Source organism: Colletotrichum costaricense, assembly GCF_030867565.1.
Source record: "Colletotrichum costaricense strain IMI 309622 chromosome Unknown Scaffold_6.1, whole genome shotgun sequence".
Lineage (NCBI taxonomy): Eukaryota > Fungi > Ascomycota > Sordariomycetes > Glomerellales > Glomerellaceae > Colletotrichum > Colletotrichum costaricense.
In genome coordinates, this window is record NW_026848235.1 from 1,899,631 (window position 1) to 1,917,468 (window position 17,838).

The following is a 17,838-nucleotide window of genomic DNA, read 5'->3' on the forward strand; positions in this document are numbered from 1 at the left end:
GACAGTCAAATGCATACTGCGCACTCTGTCTCACTCTAGCAATTTTCCCGCCATGAGGCATCCTCGTTCGGGCACGAAACCTCTAAATCGTACACGTGCCGCAATAGGCGACACTAACTGAAATGCTAGTGAAAATCGGCGTTTGTTAAATCATTAAGTCTTAACGCCATGTAGAAAACAATCGAATCGTCTTTGCGAAAGACATCTACGCCGCAGCGTGGTTCTTGCGACGGATGCTGCCGAAACGACGCTTCAGGCTGTCGCCGAAATGCTTGCCGGTGCTGTTGTGGCGATGGACGTCGGCGCTGTTGGAATGTCCCTTAGGCAACTCGGAGGGGCCGGGTCTTCCGTCTGCAGCATTGCTGACACTGCGCTGACGTACCATTGCCCCGTTGTCCTTACGTGACTGAGCGTTGATGCCGGAGCGCATCTCGTATTCTGCGGGGCTGTTGCCGAGAGAAGCCTTACGCATGCGCTTCTTCTCCTTAAGGTCTCTCTCGTAGGTGTAAGAAGGCTCTCCCTTTCCCTTCAAATCATCAGGATGATATTGCTGTCTATCGTTAGTCTCAAACTCACGTTGCAAATTTTCAGGGCCGGTGTCGACTTACGATTCCATCCCATCTCTTGTAAGCGCCGCCTTGGTTATTGGGCTCACGCATGAGATCGGCTCCTTCCTCATAGTTCATAACATTGCCGCTCATGTCAGTGCCACCGGCGGGAATAAGACCGGTACCTTGCAAAGGCACATGCTTGTCCAGGGAATCCTGAATGTATTCGCGAGGCGTAGCCCTCAAGGCCTCCATGTTGGACTCCCTCACAGCCTCAACAGGCGCATACTTCTTGTTGCGGTTGCGGGATGCCAAAGTGGCATCATAGGGACCGCCGTGATGGTAGACGCCGCCGATACTGTCGAGCGAGTCAATGGTGTCCGTCACGGGGCCATATTTGCGCGTTCTAAGGTGAGGCGCGCGGTCCGCGGCGCGCTGCTCGCGCTTGATCATGTCTAGAGGTCGATGAGACATATCGCCGGGGAATCTCTGGTTGATGGAACTGGAACGTCTGAGACCGCTGGAGCCTTGGTGTGAGTTCACGCTCTTGCTGCGCTGAACTGAAGAATCGGCTTGGGTTCCGTTTGCCTCAGCGATAGAGCGAGTGCGTGCGCTGATGCTTCGAGTGACACTTGTGCTTGGTGGAAAGCGATTGCTTGGCGAAGACGGGCTTCGGAGACCGTTGCTTCGAACACTGGTACTGCGGCCTAGGGGATGGCCTGGCGAAGACGGTGATGTTGGGGAAGCAGGTCCTCTAGACAGGGACACCGAAGCGCGCTGGTAAGTCGGTGAAAATGGATTGGATGAATGAAAGCTCGATCGCGTTGGGCTTGCGGATGCAGGCGGAGTGGGATACGATGAGGTACGACTGTGAGCTTTGTGGCTGGTCTGGCTCTTGTCGCTATTCTGAACTGGTTCTTTGCCTTTCTTCTTCTGCGAGAAAGTTCGAAGCAGTGGATCGGGGTTTATGAAAGAGCTTCCGGGACCTGTTTCTTGGCTTGGTTCGGGAGCAGTAAGAGGGTCGAGCAAGTATGCTTTAGCCTACAAGAGGTGAGTTATTTGATGAGTTGGATTTGGAATGGTAGAACAAATGTGAGTCAAGTTCAAGTAACATGAGGAGATAGGAAGTATAAGAGCAACCAGAGGCCGCGCATGCTTGTGTGGAGGGACCCGTATTATTTACGTCGTCAAGGGCTTAGCTGCAGTACGAATGATGTGAGGCAGAGTTCGGAGCTGTTCTTGGAAATCCGGCAGATTGGATGGGCAGTGACGCAAGAAGGGACTCCAAAGCAGCGTGGTCGGGGTGGCTTGAGCCGTGCATTGCAGGGGACCCGTCCGTACCTTAGCGACCAGCACATCTAAGTTGGCAGGGGTAGCTTGGACGGAGAGGGTGGCTTTGAAGAACAAGTTCGGGCGCAAGCAGCTGGGGCCGTCGGGTGCCCTGACAGGATAGAAAGGATGGGCGAGACGGGACGATCGGCTTCGACCAAGGCTGACGACACTTGAACAAGCTGACTGGTTGGGCCGAGACTTGCTTGGGTGCCCGCCCGGGAGTGACGGAATTTGGAACGTTGGGAGACGGGCTAGAAGGGCAATGATAAGGCCGCAGATGCGACGGTGACGGGATCGGAAATGTGGAGAAAAGCGAGAGCAGAAAAAGAACCGTGGGCGATGACGATGTTGGCAGTAGCGCGCAGTCGGGAAATGAGCAGAAAGATCATATTGACAACAGCAGCAACTGGCAGTTGTAATGGTGCGTGCTGCGCTGGGGTAGATGGAAGTGAATTGGAGTTTGTCCAGGCCATTGACTTACCCACTGCTTGTCGGATCCGTCCATGGCTACTGACGTCGATGCGACGATATCGGTGAATGGGTGTGTATCCTTACGGTCAGGTAATCGGGTTACCCGGTGCACAGGCGAAGTCGCGAAGACGGAGTCAAGGTAGGGATAGAGATGAGCAAGTGGTCTAGCGGGCGCCTCGAAATAGGTCGGCAGCTCGTTTACTGGAGATTGCGATGTTTATTTCGAATGATCCGAAAGCGAGTCCGTCCTTTGCCAAGACAATGAAGTGATCTCGGTGTGGACAGTGTATGCGACACACCGAAGGTGAGAATGCTGATGGTAGTGGGACGGTTGAGGTGTTGTGTCAAAAAAGAAGCATGCGAGATGCAAAGCGAAGCAATGCAATGCAGACAAGAGACGAGAGTTGAGAGAACGTGGAATCACAGGTCGCACCAAAGTAGGCGCGGGTGCCTTTTTGATAGTTTCCAGCGTTGTCCGTCGTTCCGTTTGGTGGGAAAGAAGTAAGGTGCTTGCCAGGCGAGGGGCAATAGAGTCATGAGCATGAGGGTGGGCGAGATGCCGACGACAGGCACAGCCAGTCTAGGCCCGTTCTTACCTTGGACCTGTAGACCCCGTCCTTGTAAGGCAGGTCGGCTGCATGTGAGTGAGACTACAAGCATTCGTACCTTAAGATGTACATAGCAAGGTAAAGTAAGGGTAGGTGAATGTGAGTAAGTGAGTGTGTTCAGTGTGCGAATGCAGCAAGCGCAGAGAATTCTGCGCTTGTTGCTTGGACTTCCGGGAAGATGCCAGCATGGGAAGTGACCATCATGGGACCTGCGCTGACTGGGGCAGCCGAGCTTTCCATTGGTGACCTGTTCACCTACTACATGCCTTACTGCATAAGGTAGCAACCTCGTTTGTGGTGTTTTTTGTGATTTGTGGCTGCAGTGACAAGGACCCGGACTTGGGAACTTTCATGTCTGGTGGGAAGGAGGGGAGGGGATGGAGGGGACAGAAAGGGACTGGACCGAGACCGCATGACTGAATGGTGTGGGCAAGTACGCGAGACGGCGGGGAACCTGCTACCTACCTTACCTTTACTGTCCGAGGGTGCCTTCCATTTGCAGTGTTGGACAATTTTCTCAAAGGACGGGAAGTCACTGTCCAGGATAATAGTACCAATTGATTGGAGGCTCTCCCTCGTACGATACCTGCTGCCGTACCTTGCATTACCTATCTTGCCTTCCTTCCTGAACAGGTTGAAGAAAGAATATCAGCACCCATCGCCACTTTCTCCTCGACATGTTCGCTGATCAAGAACTTCGCATTGTCCCTTGCTCCAGCATCACGAGATCGGCGCCGAACCACTTCTACGTACTATCCCCCAGTCTCTCCGACATATCTCACGTGCGGTTCCATCTTCTCCTCTTCCCCTCAGCGGCTCCGCTCAGACTGTCACGATCCCTGCAGGGTCTTGCAACGGCATCCTCGAGGGACCGCGAATAGGTAGGGCAAGACACGAGAGTAAACGAAACATTTGCCCGCTAAATTGACTTAGCTCAGCCACAGGCACCCGATAACGGGACACGCGGACCCTTGAACAACGTCTGCTGCACAGTACTCGGACATCGCATTGGTTACTGAGCCCTACGTCATGCCATTGGCAAAGTAAAAAAGTCCTCTAGCTAGGGGATCGGCAACCGCAACATCCCACTTCACCTTTCCACCAATACACCCAGCTTCTACTCTGTACGGAGTACACTATGTACCCTTTAGCTTCCTGGTATCCCGCTAATGTCGCAGGGCTGATGTGGCAGCCGCAAAATCATGAAAACTAATCAGACTTAGTCTTGGTAGTGCTGCGCAAAAATAGAGTCGGACTGCGCGGACATTTGGACGTAAACGGGACCGACACCGGCACCCAGTATGAACAAAGGGACGGTGATGCAACGGAGCCTCCGTGGCCGAAGCGTCCACGTACGCTCCATCCGCCTCCGATGTTTCCACTCTGTAAGCACTCAACACGCAAGGGACTCGCGGCATATTCAGGCCGCCCAACGGGGGCATACGGGAAGGGTCCGGTCCACGTCCCATCGCCCCTCTTGTCAGGGCAATGCTTGCTCGCGATACCTGGAGGGAACACGTCGCCCAACCGGGCACGGCCTTCACCGCCAGCAACTAAGAGCAATGAGCTTAAAATTACGGTCATCGGCATTTCCTTACAGGCCAAAAGAAAAATCGAGAAATGGGGCTCTCATTTGCGCAACCTTATGCCGAACTCATAGCAGAGAGAGACTCGCGATCAAAGTATTGCCAGATAATGTGCTAGAGGAACCTCCCAAATTCGTGAACACGTTGTAAGGCAAGAAAAGCCTTTCTGTAGCCTGGATGCCTGGCACCAGTGGGTGCAAAGGCGTTGCTCTGCGTTGCTCTGCGTTGCGTGCTTAGGCGCACCTCGATCGAGATCTTGCAACAAAGCTTCGGCCGTGTTGTGCTTCTCAACACAGGCAGCCCGCTGCGGCCGGTGCCCGCTTCACCCTCTTCCACATACGGGCACCAAATGCCTTCGTCCTGTATTGCCACCCTTCCCAATCACCATTAGACGCTCTCAGGCGACGAGGTGTTGGATCAAGACTTGCTCAATGCCTATTGGCTCGATTACCTTGTCACTGACGCAGAAACACGCATCACAAGGATCTTCTCTCCGGCCTTCTTCTTGTCGGTCCCTGGCACCCGGTAATGGCTCTGGTGGACTACTCGTCTTCTGACTCAGCTTCAGAGGCCGGGTCACCTCCGGCCAAGCGGCGCAAAGAGGATACTGATGGCTCCGTGCTAGCCGGCTCTGCATCTGGCGCCGGCGCCGGCGGTCAAAGAGGAACGCGGCAGAGCCCCCCGGCCTCCTCGACTACGAAGGAGACAATTGGCGGCACATTGACGCTTCCGCCCCTCCCAGCCGAGTTCCACGACCTGTACGCTTCTACGGTCCGAAATGCCACTGCTGACAACCCAGCCCTGCACCAGGGCCGAAAGAGGACCATCCCCCATATTGTCGGCAACTGGCCTTCTCACGTATACGTCGAGTGTGAGTCTCGACTGTTTCATTCTCCCATTGCCACACCCACCTGAAATCATCACAACTAATCTCTGCGTGTAGGGCATCCCTCTGCGGACCAGCATTCTCTCCTCACTGCTCTGCTGGATGAAATCGCGCCTTTGCTTGGCACGCGGGAGCTGACCTCGCTCTTAACTTCGGACCTCAACGCCCCTCTGCCACTCCACATCTCGCTCTCGCGGCCTCTGTCCCTGACCACGGCTCAAAAGGACGCCTTCCTCTCCGCCTTGACGTCTTCATTGTCCTCCGCCACCGGCGAGTTCAGTCTATCGCCCCGTGGCCTGGGCTTCTTCAAATCGCCAGACTCGGACCGGGCCTTTCTCGTACTCCGCGTAGCATGCCCAGCCGCCTCCTCGCAAGGTGACACCAGCACCACCGGCAGCAACCCGCAGCTCCGTACGCTTCTCAACAAATGTAACGATGTCGCCGTCCGTTTCGGCCATCCGCCCTTGTACCAAGCCCACGCGACGGAGCTGGTCGACGACGCGTTCCACGTGAGCATCGGCTGGGCGTTTGGGCTCCCCGAAGAAGACGAGTGTCTGCGCACCTATGGCCTGCTGAAGACGCCGCAGTTCCGTGGTATTCGAAAGTGGCAGATTGATGTCTCGGGTGTCAAGGCCAAAATTGGCAATGTTGTCACTCACATTCCTTTGAATAACTCGTCCAAGAAGAGAAGGAACAGTATCACCGAGGACGGCGTGTACAAGTAAAGCATTCATAGACATTTGCATGATACCAAGAAACGGAAGCCGATTTTTGAGGTGCTGGCATCGATTTGTATGTACAAACTGGTCACGATACTAGTCTAAGGAGCATTCTGGCTCCGTGAAAATAAGAATAGCAAAACGCCATTTGCCCGCGCCCGGCCATGCAAAGTATAATGATATGCCATGGTAAGATGTTCAATAACGAAAACTAAACAATGGAATAACAGACCAATCTACGACTCATCTACAATTCGTCCACGTCCGGCCGCTCAAAGTGCCAAGTTCTAGGTGTGAGAGGCAGGCCGACAAAGTACTGGTAGAATCGCAGTATCTCGAAAATAACAACATTGAAGCTGTTTGCCGGTTGTCAGTCTTCTGTTCCCCGCCGTTTTTACTCTGTGGTGATGTTTTAAAACTTACATAGTCTTGGGAGCCTGAACCCATCGGCGGACAACAAACTTCAAGGCCTTGTAAATGCGGCCAAACTCTTCGTCAAACATGTCCGCCAGGCTGTCTTCCTCGAGAGGCTCGTCCTCGCCGTACTCGTCCTCGGGATCGACCTTCTTGGGCTCCGCGTCCGGTGAGGTCACCACGTTGTGCGGCTTCTTGGCCCGGTCGGGGATCGGGCTGGACGCCTTGGCTGCCGCAGCAGCGGCGAGGGCCTCCTCGGAGTCAACCATCGCGCGGAATTTGTTAATGGCCGCGAGGGAGCTGCTGATCCGGGCATACGTGTTGAACAACGCCACCAGCTCGGTGCGCTTCAGGACGGGAATATCCTCGCTGGCATTGTCGAACTCGAACAGAACCTTGAGCGCGGTTCCGTAGCCATTGGTCTGCAGCTTGCCCCAGAGACGGCACTTATCGCAGCCAACGCAGTCCATGACGCGACTGACATTACGGAAGCGGTTGCGGAAGTCCTCCTTTAGCGACGGACCCTCACCGTTCTTAAACATGAGGCTCTCGTCAAAGATCTGAGGCACGCTCGCCGCTCCTTCGGTGACCTCGAGGACCTTGGACCGCGTCGCGGCATCCTGGTCGATATCGCCCGAGCAGAAGGTGTAGTCGCGACCCTGGAGGTAGGGACCGAGCTTGGCGACAGCGCGGGTGACGAGGGCGTAGTTGAAGTAGAGGTTGCTAATTCGCTCGGGATGGGTGTGCAGGCGGCCGCGGTAGCATGCCACGTTGGGCTGCCATTCACCGGTGGTCTGGTTGAGGAAATCCCAGCAGAGGTGGGTGCTGATACTCGCGTGCATGCCAGAGATGACACGATAGAAGACACGCTTCTCCAAGCACTCGTCACCGGCCTCTAGGCCAGTCTGGGCTGCAAACGGAGCATTAGGCTGCGTCTCGCGCATCTGATCCAGGGCCTGCTGGCGCCCGACTGCCTCGAGAACCTGACGGAAGTCCTGTGCCGCGGGACCCTTGTGGGGGATCTGCGACTGTCCTAGGGATGCCGAGTGCGGGAAAGAACTCTTCTGGAAACAGTTCTCGCGGTAGATGGCGTCCCAGACTTGAGCGGCGCCCATGCCAGCGTATCCAGTGAATCGTTCGGGGTTGCGGAGGAGGCTTACGTAGTCGCCCTTGGAGCTCGCGCTCTCGTCTTCGGGGACGCAGTAGTCTCGCTCGTCGCACTCGTCGTCGTATTCCACCACACAGCTCTCGCCGACCTCCAGGCCTAGTTTTCCTTGTAGCGGCCGCTCGGGGCGCTCGTGTTGCACTTTTCGAGGAGGGTGTTTCGCCAGCGGTCCTTCCAGCTTTCCGAGCTCACTCGCCCTCCAGACTTCGGGAATGTCCTCCTCATTGTCGAGCGTCTCTACGGCGCAGGCAATGTTGCCGCACATGCCATTTTCATCGTTCCAGAAAGGGCACTTCTTGTGGAAAAGGTTCAGTCGGTAGTGTGAGAAGAAGTCGGTCGATCTCGTCAGGTCGTCGACTAGGGGCTTGACCTTGGTGTTTAGTTTATCGAGGGTAGAGTACGAGGCGCATGCGTCGGAAACAATGGCCTTTGGGGAGATCTGGTACGACGAGTTAGAGAGAGAAATTCGGTACTCAGACACTGCGGCGGTGACGTAGGCCCTCGAGAGGAAGAGAAGGAGAAAATAAACGGCGGCATACCGCACAATCATCTTGGGCGCTCTCGCATTGAACTGGAGAACCCCAGAGTGCAAACACAGAGAGGAAGAATAATCTGCTGGCAGACTTCATGGTGATCAAAACGAAGGTCCCAGCTTCGCGGAACGGGTGGCTGATCGGAGGGTTTAATATGCAGCTGCAAAGCAAGAACAGGCGGTTGCCAGCTTGTGAATTGCTCGCGCAACTCTAACGGAGATCGTTGGTGAAGTTGACAAGTTTCCAAAGGTTCGGCTGAAACGTTGCGAGTGTCCGGGCTCCTGCAGCGCAGATCCGAGCCTTGGGTAGGCTGCGATGGAAATGCTGCAGCGCTTAAGCAGGGTCAAGTTAGGTTCGGTGAGGTTCGTTTCGGAGAAACGGCCGAGGACGTTGGAGGTTAATTGAAAGGTAAAATGGGGGGGCGATCCAGTTTCTTGTCTCAAGTCTTAGACCAGAGATGCAAGTGGCAGAAGTGGCAGAAGTGGCGTCGTCTTTGTCTCCCTATCAATGTCATGAGCTGGGGCCTCGAGCGTTTCTCTTCTCCTGGCTCGACGGGAGCAACTGAAAGGAAGGAATTAAAGAAGGTGATGTAAGCAGGGCAGAGAGGACAGAGTTAGTGTAAAGTGGGATGTTCTGGAAGAACGGGACTGTCGGGCCTTTTTAGACGCTTCCTGTCAAAGGACGCTGGCAGGCTACAGAGTCATGCGAATCTGTCCTCAACTGTATACGAATATGGCAGGAAGGCAAACGTGGAAGTAGCAATGGCACCCCCGAGCTGATTAATATGCAGCTGAGGGGTCCCTCAAAGTATCCGTACCTCGAGGTAATTATCGTGTTACTTTATCTGGCGAGGATTGGCTGATCCTGAAATGCGACCACTGGGACCTGCTACTAATATCAAAGTATCCTGATATGTCTGGGCCTTGCACTCCAGCTTCCCGTACCTTAAACCTCACTCCAAAGTGTCTAATGCCGGCATGCTGTCTTAACTCTTACGGGGCACCAAACGCTAATTTGAGAAAGCGAGGGTGGTCCGGTATTCACTGGTGTCGGGTACCTCCAGCCTCCATGGACTGGTTGAAAGGTGTCCTTCTTTGGGGTGGAAAATCAGCAGATGTAGGAGCCAATTGGGACCACTCTGGCGCCAAAATAAGTTGCCGCCGTTCCAGCTCGTCTCTCGGATGCCGCCGCCGCCATTCAGCTCGTTCCGGCTTGGTGCATCCCGCCGACTTGCCGATTGCAGACCACGGAGCTTCTGTCATACGCCTGGCCTCCGCTCATTCCCTGCAACTTTGCACGTGTCGACCGACTGATAGCACTCCCATTCAGATGTCTGAAAAGCACTAAAATGCTTCCGTTCTTCGGACTCCCGCATTGACAAAGTGACGTCCAACAGCACTCTGCTGCACTACCGGTAGCACTCGTAAATCCGAAAGCCTCGTGCAGCACTGCTCAAGATCTAAAAGGTCTAAAATGTCGACTAATCATCGTAGTGCAGTGGTGCCATCATTTCGTAGTTATGATCCGTAGATTGTTCACCCAAGCCCATGCGCGTGCCTCGCTTACACTACATCTTGTTATGTCTCAATACAGGTGGTCGAAGCTCATATTGTGTGCATGCCTGTGAGATTACCACCCACAGGTACCATGCTCTTTGGAGACTATTTGCATCTTGTAACACTGCATTAGCTTCAAGTATCTACCTCCTGGTTCCTGAGCTCTGTTCATTACTGTCGTTGGTCCAGCTATGCAGGTGCTAGCCGACAGCGACCATCTACACAACCGACACGCCGCCCCTTCTTTTTCCAGACGAAGCATTCACTCGTCCATGATGACCTTCGTCTCAACGATTGGCGAGACCGAGTGTCCGCTACAACAGCGACAGCGTGGCATAGACGATGGCCGTGATGCAGGACAACAGACCTCTCATCAGACGAGACCATTTCTCAACTTCCAGACATGCAGCAAACAACCCAACACCAACAGATCCCCAATGACTCAAACCACCTAAAAGAAAATGCAACAACCATAGTGGTATGCGCCGTCTTTATACCGTGTGCCGTGGTCTGCAAGGACGAGGTATCATTATCTCTCAACCTCTTCTCCTGAATATCTAAAGAGAAAAGTTCCATCATCATTGGCCGTCATTCGTGTCGTTGAGAGCATCGCCCAAGCAGAAGTCTGCTGGGCGGGGAGCGGGAATTTGTACTGCGATTGCAGGGTAACGAGACGTTTCTCGCTATGCCGTTCTCACTGGGGAGGCTGGTAGTTGAGTGGGCGCCTATTTTGATCGGTGTGAGTAATACGCACAACTGATCGGATTGAGGGGTGTACCAACTTGAAGAGTAGAATGTGCGGCTCAGGCTCGTGGACCTCGTAGTGTTCCCAACCCAAACTCTATGTTCCTAACATTAGCCTTCTATTGTGCGTTGCAGAGGGGCCTCATGGGGGCCGCGAGGCATACCTGAGTGATGCCGAGCGCTCGCCATTCCTCTTCCCAGAGCAGCTTCAGTGTTCCGTGGGAAGAGTCGTGGTAATCTTTAGGGATGGCCTTGAGCATGGCTTTGGGCAGCTGCACATGCCGGTACTCGTACTCGCTGTCAGAGTATCTAGAAGGGAAAAGACAAGCAAGTTAGTCCACGGTCAATGGAATTGCGGTAGGATGAGAAACAGTACGATAACCTACCGTGCAGAGTAGTGGATGGAGTCGATGAACTCGTCCAAACGGGCCCTCTCTGAGTCGGACAAAGCCCGCGGGACCTTGTTACGACGGCTCATGTCGATATCCATGGCGGAAGCGGTTCGTCTGTCTTGTGATGTGGGTGTGCGTCTGTGGGATCGAGAGTGGCGTCGAGTCTCGGCACGTAACCGCGGACGCGATCGGCGGGGTAGCTCGTTTGCGAGGGACGAAGGGGTCAAGCGACGGGCGAAGCTGTCGGAGACTGGCGATATGCTCTCGGGCGCAGAAGAGGAGTCTGAGGGCGCGAAAGATCCAGTTCTTCCGGCAGGTCAGGCGACCACACACACCAAGCCAAGTCGGAGGGGAAGAGGAAGGGGAGGAAGAGAGAAAAAAAAAAAGGTAAACAACGATGCAGGCGGGGTAGGCAGGAATTGGCACTGAAACAACGGTTCAGCTGCACCACTGACTCGAAGGAGGAGATGGGAAGTAACGAGGGAGCTCGAGGTCAGAAATATGATGTTCGAGGGAGGCTGGCGCGCGCAGCATCGAGGGGTTATTATTGAAAGAGTGGGCAAAGATACGGAGCAGTAAACAAAAGTCGGATTGGATTCACTGAGGTACTTTGAACCCCAGCGCTGCCATCATCTGCTGGCCCCCAGGGTCCGAGGCGTTTTTGCCGGCAACTTCCGCCCCAGGCCCGATTTGGCCTGGCCTGGAAGAAGTACTCAAGTGCTGTGGTGCTGCATTCTTACATGCCTTAAATAACCTGGAAGACATCTAACTCTACTTTGTACTCGGGATGCTGTGCTGCTGTGCATGCAGTCCAGCTTCAGCTGATTTCACTGCAATTTTGGAAGTTCCCCTCCACTGACCAGATACCTACTTCCATTGAGAATGAGCACAGTCCATGCCATGGGCGGTGAAACTTTTTGCAGCCTACCTTACCCTTTTGCAGTTCTCAACGGCGTAGACGGGACCCATTCTATTCCTGCCACCTGGCAGCACTACTACCAGCCCGTCAATTCAGTTTGGCTAGAGTTGGAAATCCGCCTTGAGAAAAAGGCACCCACGCACCTTGTAATGGGTTCCTGAGGCACAAGGTGGCAGGAAGTCGCCGAGAGAGATACCTCGTCCTCGTACCTTCTCCTTCTGGGTGCTCCTGCTGTTCAGTGGCCAGCGCAAAAGGTCAATACCACCGTCCCGAAATTCCCAGAGGAAATCCCCCTAGCATCCCCAACCTTGAAAGACTTACCTACTCACCACCTGCCACCTGCACCTTCGCGCGAAAGCTCATCGCGCCAGAAAAAAATAATCCCACTTGAGTGCCTGGGCTTTTTTGGTATCTCAGATCTCGAGCTACCCCCATCTCAACCCGAGGAAAAAAAAACGTGGGGAGAGCTGCATCACTTCCGGGGACCTGCCTACCTAGGTACCTTCCATACTTCGGTCTGCGCTACGTACCTACCTTACCTTACGAGGTTCCGTCTACAGCCCTGTCTGCCAACAACCTTGCCCCGAACCTGCCTTCCTTACCCGCTCCGTCTCCATCTCCAACCCGACGCGTCTCTGCAATCCAGTCGCAATTGCAGCATCACCACCACCTCACCCACACAAAGGCTGCCACCTGCCGTCACCCATTGCAGGCACAATACAGCAAACAGCTCTTTCTTACTTTCTCAGCAAAAAGCGCATGCGTCCGCGACCATTGTCCTCACCTTTTTGATGGACAACAAGCGGAGATCATCCGCCGTCAATGGCGCGAATGAAGCTGACGAACGCGCTGCAAAACGCCAGAGACTGACTGAGGTGAGCTCCCATTGTCCTTTACACCCCCAAATGCACCCCTCACCTGTCGACGGAAGCTTTTCCTGCTTGTGTCGTCCTTCACAGGGCTTCACGAGGAATCTGACTTGCGATCCATTGGTACCGCAATAAGTGACATTGGCCTGGGCATCCTTTGGCTTGCACTTCCCTCCATCATGCCCATTTTCGGCCGTTTCTCGAATTTTCTAGACTCTCTCAGCGCACTCTCTTCTCTGGACTCCTAGACACTGCGGTTCTTCAACAAAATAGCTAACATTTCTTCCTCCCTCGCAGAAGTATGACCTCAGCAAGGGGGAGACGGTCGAGTCAACCACCGAACATGGCCTATTCTTCCTCGAGCAGATCCGCCGGACTCAAGACAAGAAGTGAGTCTACCTACCTACTTATCTTAGCTATGGCATAGCTCAAGTCGATTTCCACATCGACTCGATGTGTCTTGGACTTTTGATTGCAGTGGTGTCATCTGCAAATCAGACACAGCGGCGTGTGCTAATCTTCCAACTCTTCTAGTGGTCGCAAGGTCGCAGTCTATTTCGAGAAGCTGATGCCGAGAGAGGGCAACGCCGAATACTACAAGAAAACGAGGATGCCAATTTCGCTCTCGATAATCGAAAGAAAGCTCAAGAATGGCGATTTCTCGACTCTCACCGAACTCGAGAGCTATTTCAAGCGCATGGTGTCCAACGCGAAGGACTACTACTCGAGGAGCACTCCCCAGTTTGACGACGCTGAGAGAGTTCGCAAAGCTCTGAGCAACTTCATGACCAAGACCAACCCGGCTTATGCTAGAGGCGGCTATACTGCGGTCCCGACCGTTCTGCCCGCCCACCGCGTGGACGAAGCCGAAGACGACGACATTGAGAAGCCACAGGGTGCCGCAAAATCCCCTGAGGAACAGGAAGATGCTGAGGAAGATGATGAGGAAGAGGGAGAAGAAGCTGAAGCAGACGAAGAGGACGGAGATGAAGAGGAAGATGACGATGCGGAGGGCGAGGAGGACGATGACGAGGGAAGCCAGAACTCCAAGCCGACTATTCTTATCCGCCGCAGAGGACCGGGTAGATCGTCATCGTCCAGGGCCGTGACATCTCGCAAATCGCATGCTCGAAATGCCACGCCTAGTCGCCCTGACTATGATTACGAGGGCGTCTCGTACAAGGGCCTCAACTTCCAGGCAGCTCAAGAAAAGATTGTGGAGGAAATGATTCGCAAGAAAGAAGCTGAGTAAGTGAACCCTTCTCTTCATCGCTATGGATCATGCTAACACGCCGCCTAGCGAGGACGAGGCCTACTTTGAACCCTTCATCAACCTTCCTCCACGAGCCTTGAAAGACTATTACAGAGTCGTCAAGGATCCCATGTCCCTCAGAAAGCTTCAGAAGGCCACGAAGGGCATTCATGGACGCAACGAGGCCACCGGGATTAGCGACTTGAAGAGCTGGGCGGCATTCGAAGAAGCAGCCAGCTTGCTGTGGGATAACGCCAAGTACTACAACGAAGAAGGAAGCGAAATCTATGAACTGGCGCGAGAACTTCAGGTATGCCTCACCTTAACGACTACGAGGTCAACTTCTGACAAGGGTGTAGGAATTCTTCGCTATTGAAATCAAGAAGGCCAAGGCAGCTGTTTCAGAGCCTTCGCAGCCCAAGATCAAGCTTAAGGTCCAGCAGTCGGCCACTGAGCAGCCATCCACATCTAAGAAGATCACCATCCATGTTGGGGGCAAGAGTGATTCCGCGGACTCGCCGGCCCCCACAGTTCCCCAGGCAGCCGGAGCCGCCGTCAGTGATCAGGCGCCACTTGGCAATGGTACCGCTCGCCAGAGTGGACTACCAGCTGCTTCCGCTGCGATGGACAGACTCCGAAGCACATCGGTCGCATCCCCGAGCCCCTCTGTCACGAACAACATCAAGCGCGAGGACGCAGCACGACCTTCGCCTGCAGTGACTCCCGGTCAACCCAGCACGCCTTCCGCTTTCCCGCCGCCCGCGGGACAGACAGCAAACCTATCCAGCGCGACGTTCCAACCCATTGGAATTGTGCAGCCTCAACCGCAGGCGAATGCCATCCCACAGCCGCCTCCGAAACCTCTGTGGGATCAGCAGTTCCGTGCGCCTGGCAAGAGTACGTATAGTGCGAGAGAGATGAAAATGACTATATCACTAATCAAGCTCCCAGGCGCTGCCGATGCACTCATCACCAATCTGACTATCCAGGCTCATCCAATGATCACTCACGGAAGTCGCTTCAACATGAGCTTAAGTCCCCTCGAAAGAGAGTGCAAGCAGTCTGTGACTGTTCATGTCCCCGCCACCCAGCTGAGACTTCAGGTCATTGCGACTTTGCCGCTATTCCTTGAGAAGGAAGGACGTCAGTGGCGATTGTGGGTGCAGGTAAACCGGTCTACTGTACAGCAATCTCATCCCATTCAGGGTCAGGTGCTCCCCGTCAACGCTAGAGTCTTTGACGTTCAGCTCCAGGCTGGGATGGTCAATGAAATCGACGTCTCCGTCGCGGCTGCTCTGCCTAAGGGACAAAAGCTGCCGAATGGAGCCGATTTCGAGGTGGAGACAATGACACTGCTTGCCAACGTGCCCCGGAACTAGAAGTCTTCCAATACCACTAGTCAAGCTGTTCCGTCTGACGACTATTCGGGCGTCCAAAACATCCACGGAAACGAGGCGGACGTTCAGCCTATCGACCAAGTGCGTTCTGAGAACCGTCAGGCGCATGAGGGTATTTCCGCTCTTACTCTACTGCCTCCAATCACCTTGCAAGACGTCTGGGATCAAGCTGAATTCAGGGACGCGACAGCTGCTTCCGCGGCGAACCCACTCGGGTTTCGGGAGTACATCACGAATGAAGGATTGACCACCTTCTATCCGCCCATCCCGAGTTGGCCTGAAGACGATGATGTGCCGCCGCAAGTGCCTGCAGCTCAACAGCCCGCAGCGATAGCTCCGGTGACGACTCCGGCGACGACTCCTAACCATGGAAACAACGATCATCCAGCTGCTTCGCCTCAGGATGGATCTCGTGTATTTTCCCGCTTACAGAGGCTGATGTATGAAGAGGCAGAGCATCTGCCCCTTCTGAGTGACTCGGGGCAGCCCCGGTCTTCCAGAGCTCTTCAGCCCCTGGGTCAAGCCGCCTCCCAGGCATACATGGCGTCAACACCGACTAGAGAGGCTCATGCTGCAGAGACTCGTCACAATAATCAGCCAAACGCGGGCTCTAGCCAGCCTCCACACGCCACACAACAGGTCCCGGGTGCGCAAGCTGCCGATGGATTCCATGGTCATTTACCGCAGCAACTTCGCATTGTCAACTCCGGACTGCCAGGCGAAAACATGCGACTGCAACTTCAGCAGGAGCAGATTGCCCGGGAGAATGACCGCCGGGCTCGAGAGCATTTCCAGTCTCAAGTGCATCTTCAGTACCAGCAGTCCCTGCATCGTTCTCAGCAGCGCTCCGAGATGAAAGTCAAACAGGAGGGTAGTCAGATGCCTAGTCAGGATGCTCAGAACGCGGCCATCAGCAACCAGGTGGGCAAGGTCATCAAGCAAGGGGCCCAGACGCTGCAAGATCTTGAGAGCCAGCATTATGGAAGAAAGTACGTGGCAGTGACCCGAGAGGACTACGGTTACATGGGCTACTACTCGACCACTGAGATGATGGCCATTAGGCAGCGCGAGAGAATCGCTGGTCCTCAGCCCAAGAGACCGGCGCTGGAGGGCGACCCTGATGGTGAGTACGTCTGGTCTGTTTGATGGCCAAGCCATGCCTTCTTGCGGGGCCACATCCATTCTGCCTCAAGCGGCGACATGTTCTTGGTGGATATCTAAGCACTTGCTGGGGTGATAGGGGTTTTCTGGTTCTCGTGGGCTTCACTTTCTGGGATGGACTTGTGCGCTTTCGCGCCTCGTACCCGTCTGGGTACTCTTTCTCGGTTCTGGGCTTGGGATGGCTTTGTAGCCGCCATAGTATCGCCATGGAACCTCCATTGTAGAGTAAATCGCTATCATTAGATAGGAAATGAACTTATATACACACCAAGTTGTATGTCCAAATCCAGTAAAACCGAGGCATGAACTGCTGGTTTCTTCGTTGTCACTGAGTTGCCTTCATATATCTCGACTCGTTGAGACGGGACGCAATGAGGAATTGATTCACGTTGAGGATAATCACGGAAACACCAGACAGGTAGGTTTCTCCGGCTTATGAGATCTAGTCAAGGTGTGGCTGCAAACCCGTAGTGACTCACTTTAAATACTGTTGTTCTTTCGCATAGATCAAATAATTTGAAATACCTACAATACCTATCCAATCCGTAGGAATATTGCAAGGACTCTAGGAGTCATACTTGCATGACGTCGTCTGGGGATCCGTTATTGAAGGGTGGAGCCTCGTGGGAAAACTGGAGCAGCGTCTACCCCAGCACCCAGCAACCGGCAGCCAGATGATGTCTGTGAGTATGTCGGTAATGCGGACGGGGGGCTCGTCGGAGGATCCGACAAAGCGACCTAACCATATTATGGCGTCGCGGTGCATAGGGTTCGACGACGACCTCGAGTGCCCAGCCAATCCTCTCGTTTTCCATTGCTTGTTCGATTTGATCAACGAGCATGAAGATAGACAGCTCCTCGCATCATCGTTGTTTTCTGAAGAGATATCCGACTGGGGTCCGGATTAAGCACGGCAAGTTGCATCACTAGTATAGGTCGGGCTGGCGGCAATTGGTCTGATGTTTAATACATGGTAGCTGGTTGGCGCGAGGCACGCTCGGCTCATGAGCGTGCTACTCGTGAACCCACGAGGAGGACCGCGCAGGCGGGCCAACTCTGTCAAACTTCGTCCCAGTTGTCGTCTTTGATGCTTAGCGCCATTCAAATTCGTGGGGGAAGAGTTGATTGAAGCTTCCAAGGGCAGTTCGGTCAGGTCATGACTTCCGACGGCACCATTGCGACAACGCAAGTCTCTTTGCATTGCGGCAAGAGGTCGGCGCTCCGCCCAGGTAGCTGACCTTGCAGCTCCCAGGAACCTTGTCAATGGGTAGGCCAGGCCCCTCTCG

General features: G+C 54.3%; 5 protein-coding genes across 5 annotated transcripts; 2 read left to right on the forward strand and 3 right to left on the reverse strand.

Annotated features, from left to right (window-relative positions):
* Positions 1-205: 205 nt before the first annotated feature.
* On the reverse strand, positions 206-1,022 carry CCOS01_06843 (uncharacterized protein; the record flags this gene model as incomplete). Its single annotated transcript, XM_060455011.1, has 2 exons — positions 206-550; positions 609-1,022. 2 exons carry the CDS (start codon positions 1,020-1,022, stop codon positions 206-208), a joined length of 759 nt encoding a protein of 252 aa, XP_060314711.1.
* A 4,051-nt stretch (positions 1,023-5,073) lies between these two features.
* CCOS01_06844 (uncharacterized protein) lies at positions 5,074-6,156 on the forward strand (the record flags this gene model as incomplete). Its single annotated transcript, XM_060455012.1, has 2 exons — positions 5,074-5,416; positions 5,489-6,156. The coding sequence occupies 2 exons, from the start codon at positions 5,074-5,076 to the stop codon at positions 6,154-6,156; spliced, it is 1,011 nt and encodes a 336-aa protein (XP_060314712.1).
* Positions 6,157-6,397: 241 nt separating this feature from the next.
* CCOS01_06845 (endoplasmic oxidoreductin-1) lies at positions 6,398-8,279 on the reverse strand (the record flags this gene model as incomplete). Its single annotated transcript, XM_060455013.1, has 2 exons — positions 6,398-6,506; positions 6,574-8,279. 2 exons carry the CDS (start codon positions 8,277-8,279, stop codon positions 6,398-6,400), a joined length of 1,815 nt encoding a protein of 604 aa, XP_060314713.1.
* Positions 8,280-10,512: 2,233 nt separating this feature from the next.
* On the reverse strand, positions 10,513-11,052 carry CCOS01_06846 (cyclin-dependent kinase regulatory subunit; the record flags this gene model as incomplete). The annotated part of the gene is made up of 3 exons (XM_060455014.1): positions 10,513-10,659; positions 10,727-10,871; positions 10,949-11,052. 3 exons carry the CDS (start codon positions 11,050-11,052, stop codon positions 10,513-10,515), a joined length of 396 nt encoding a protein of 131 aa, XP_060314714.1.
* A 1,612-nt stretch (positions 11,053-12,664) lies between these two features.
* Positions 12,665-16,537, forward strand: CCOS01_06847 (uncharacterized protein; the record flags this gene model as incomplete). The annotated part of the gene is made up of 7 exons (XM_060455015.1): positions 12,665-12,748; positions 13,040-13,131; positions 13,277-13,990; positions 14,043-14,304; positions 14,354-14,891; positions 14,946-15,331; positions 15,374-16,537. The coding sequence occupies 7 exons, from the start codon at positions 12,665-12,667 to the stop codon at positions 16,535-16,537; spliced, it is 3,240 nt and encodes a 1,079-aa protein (XP_060314715.1).
* Between the last annotated feature and the right edge of the window lie 1,301 nt (positions 16,538-17,838).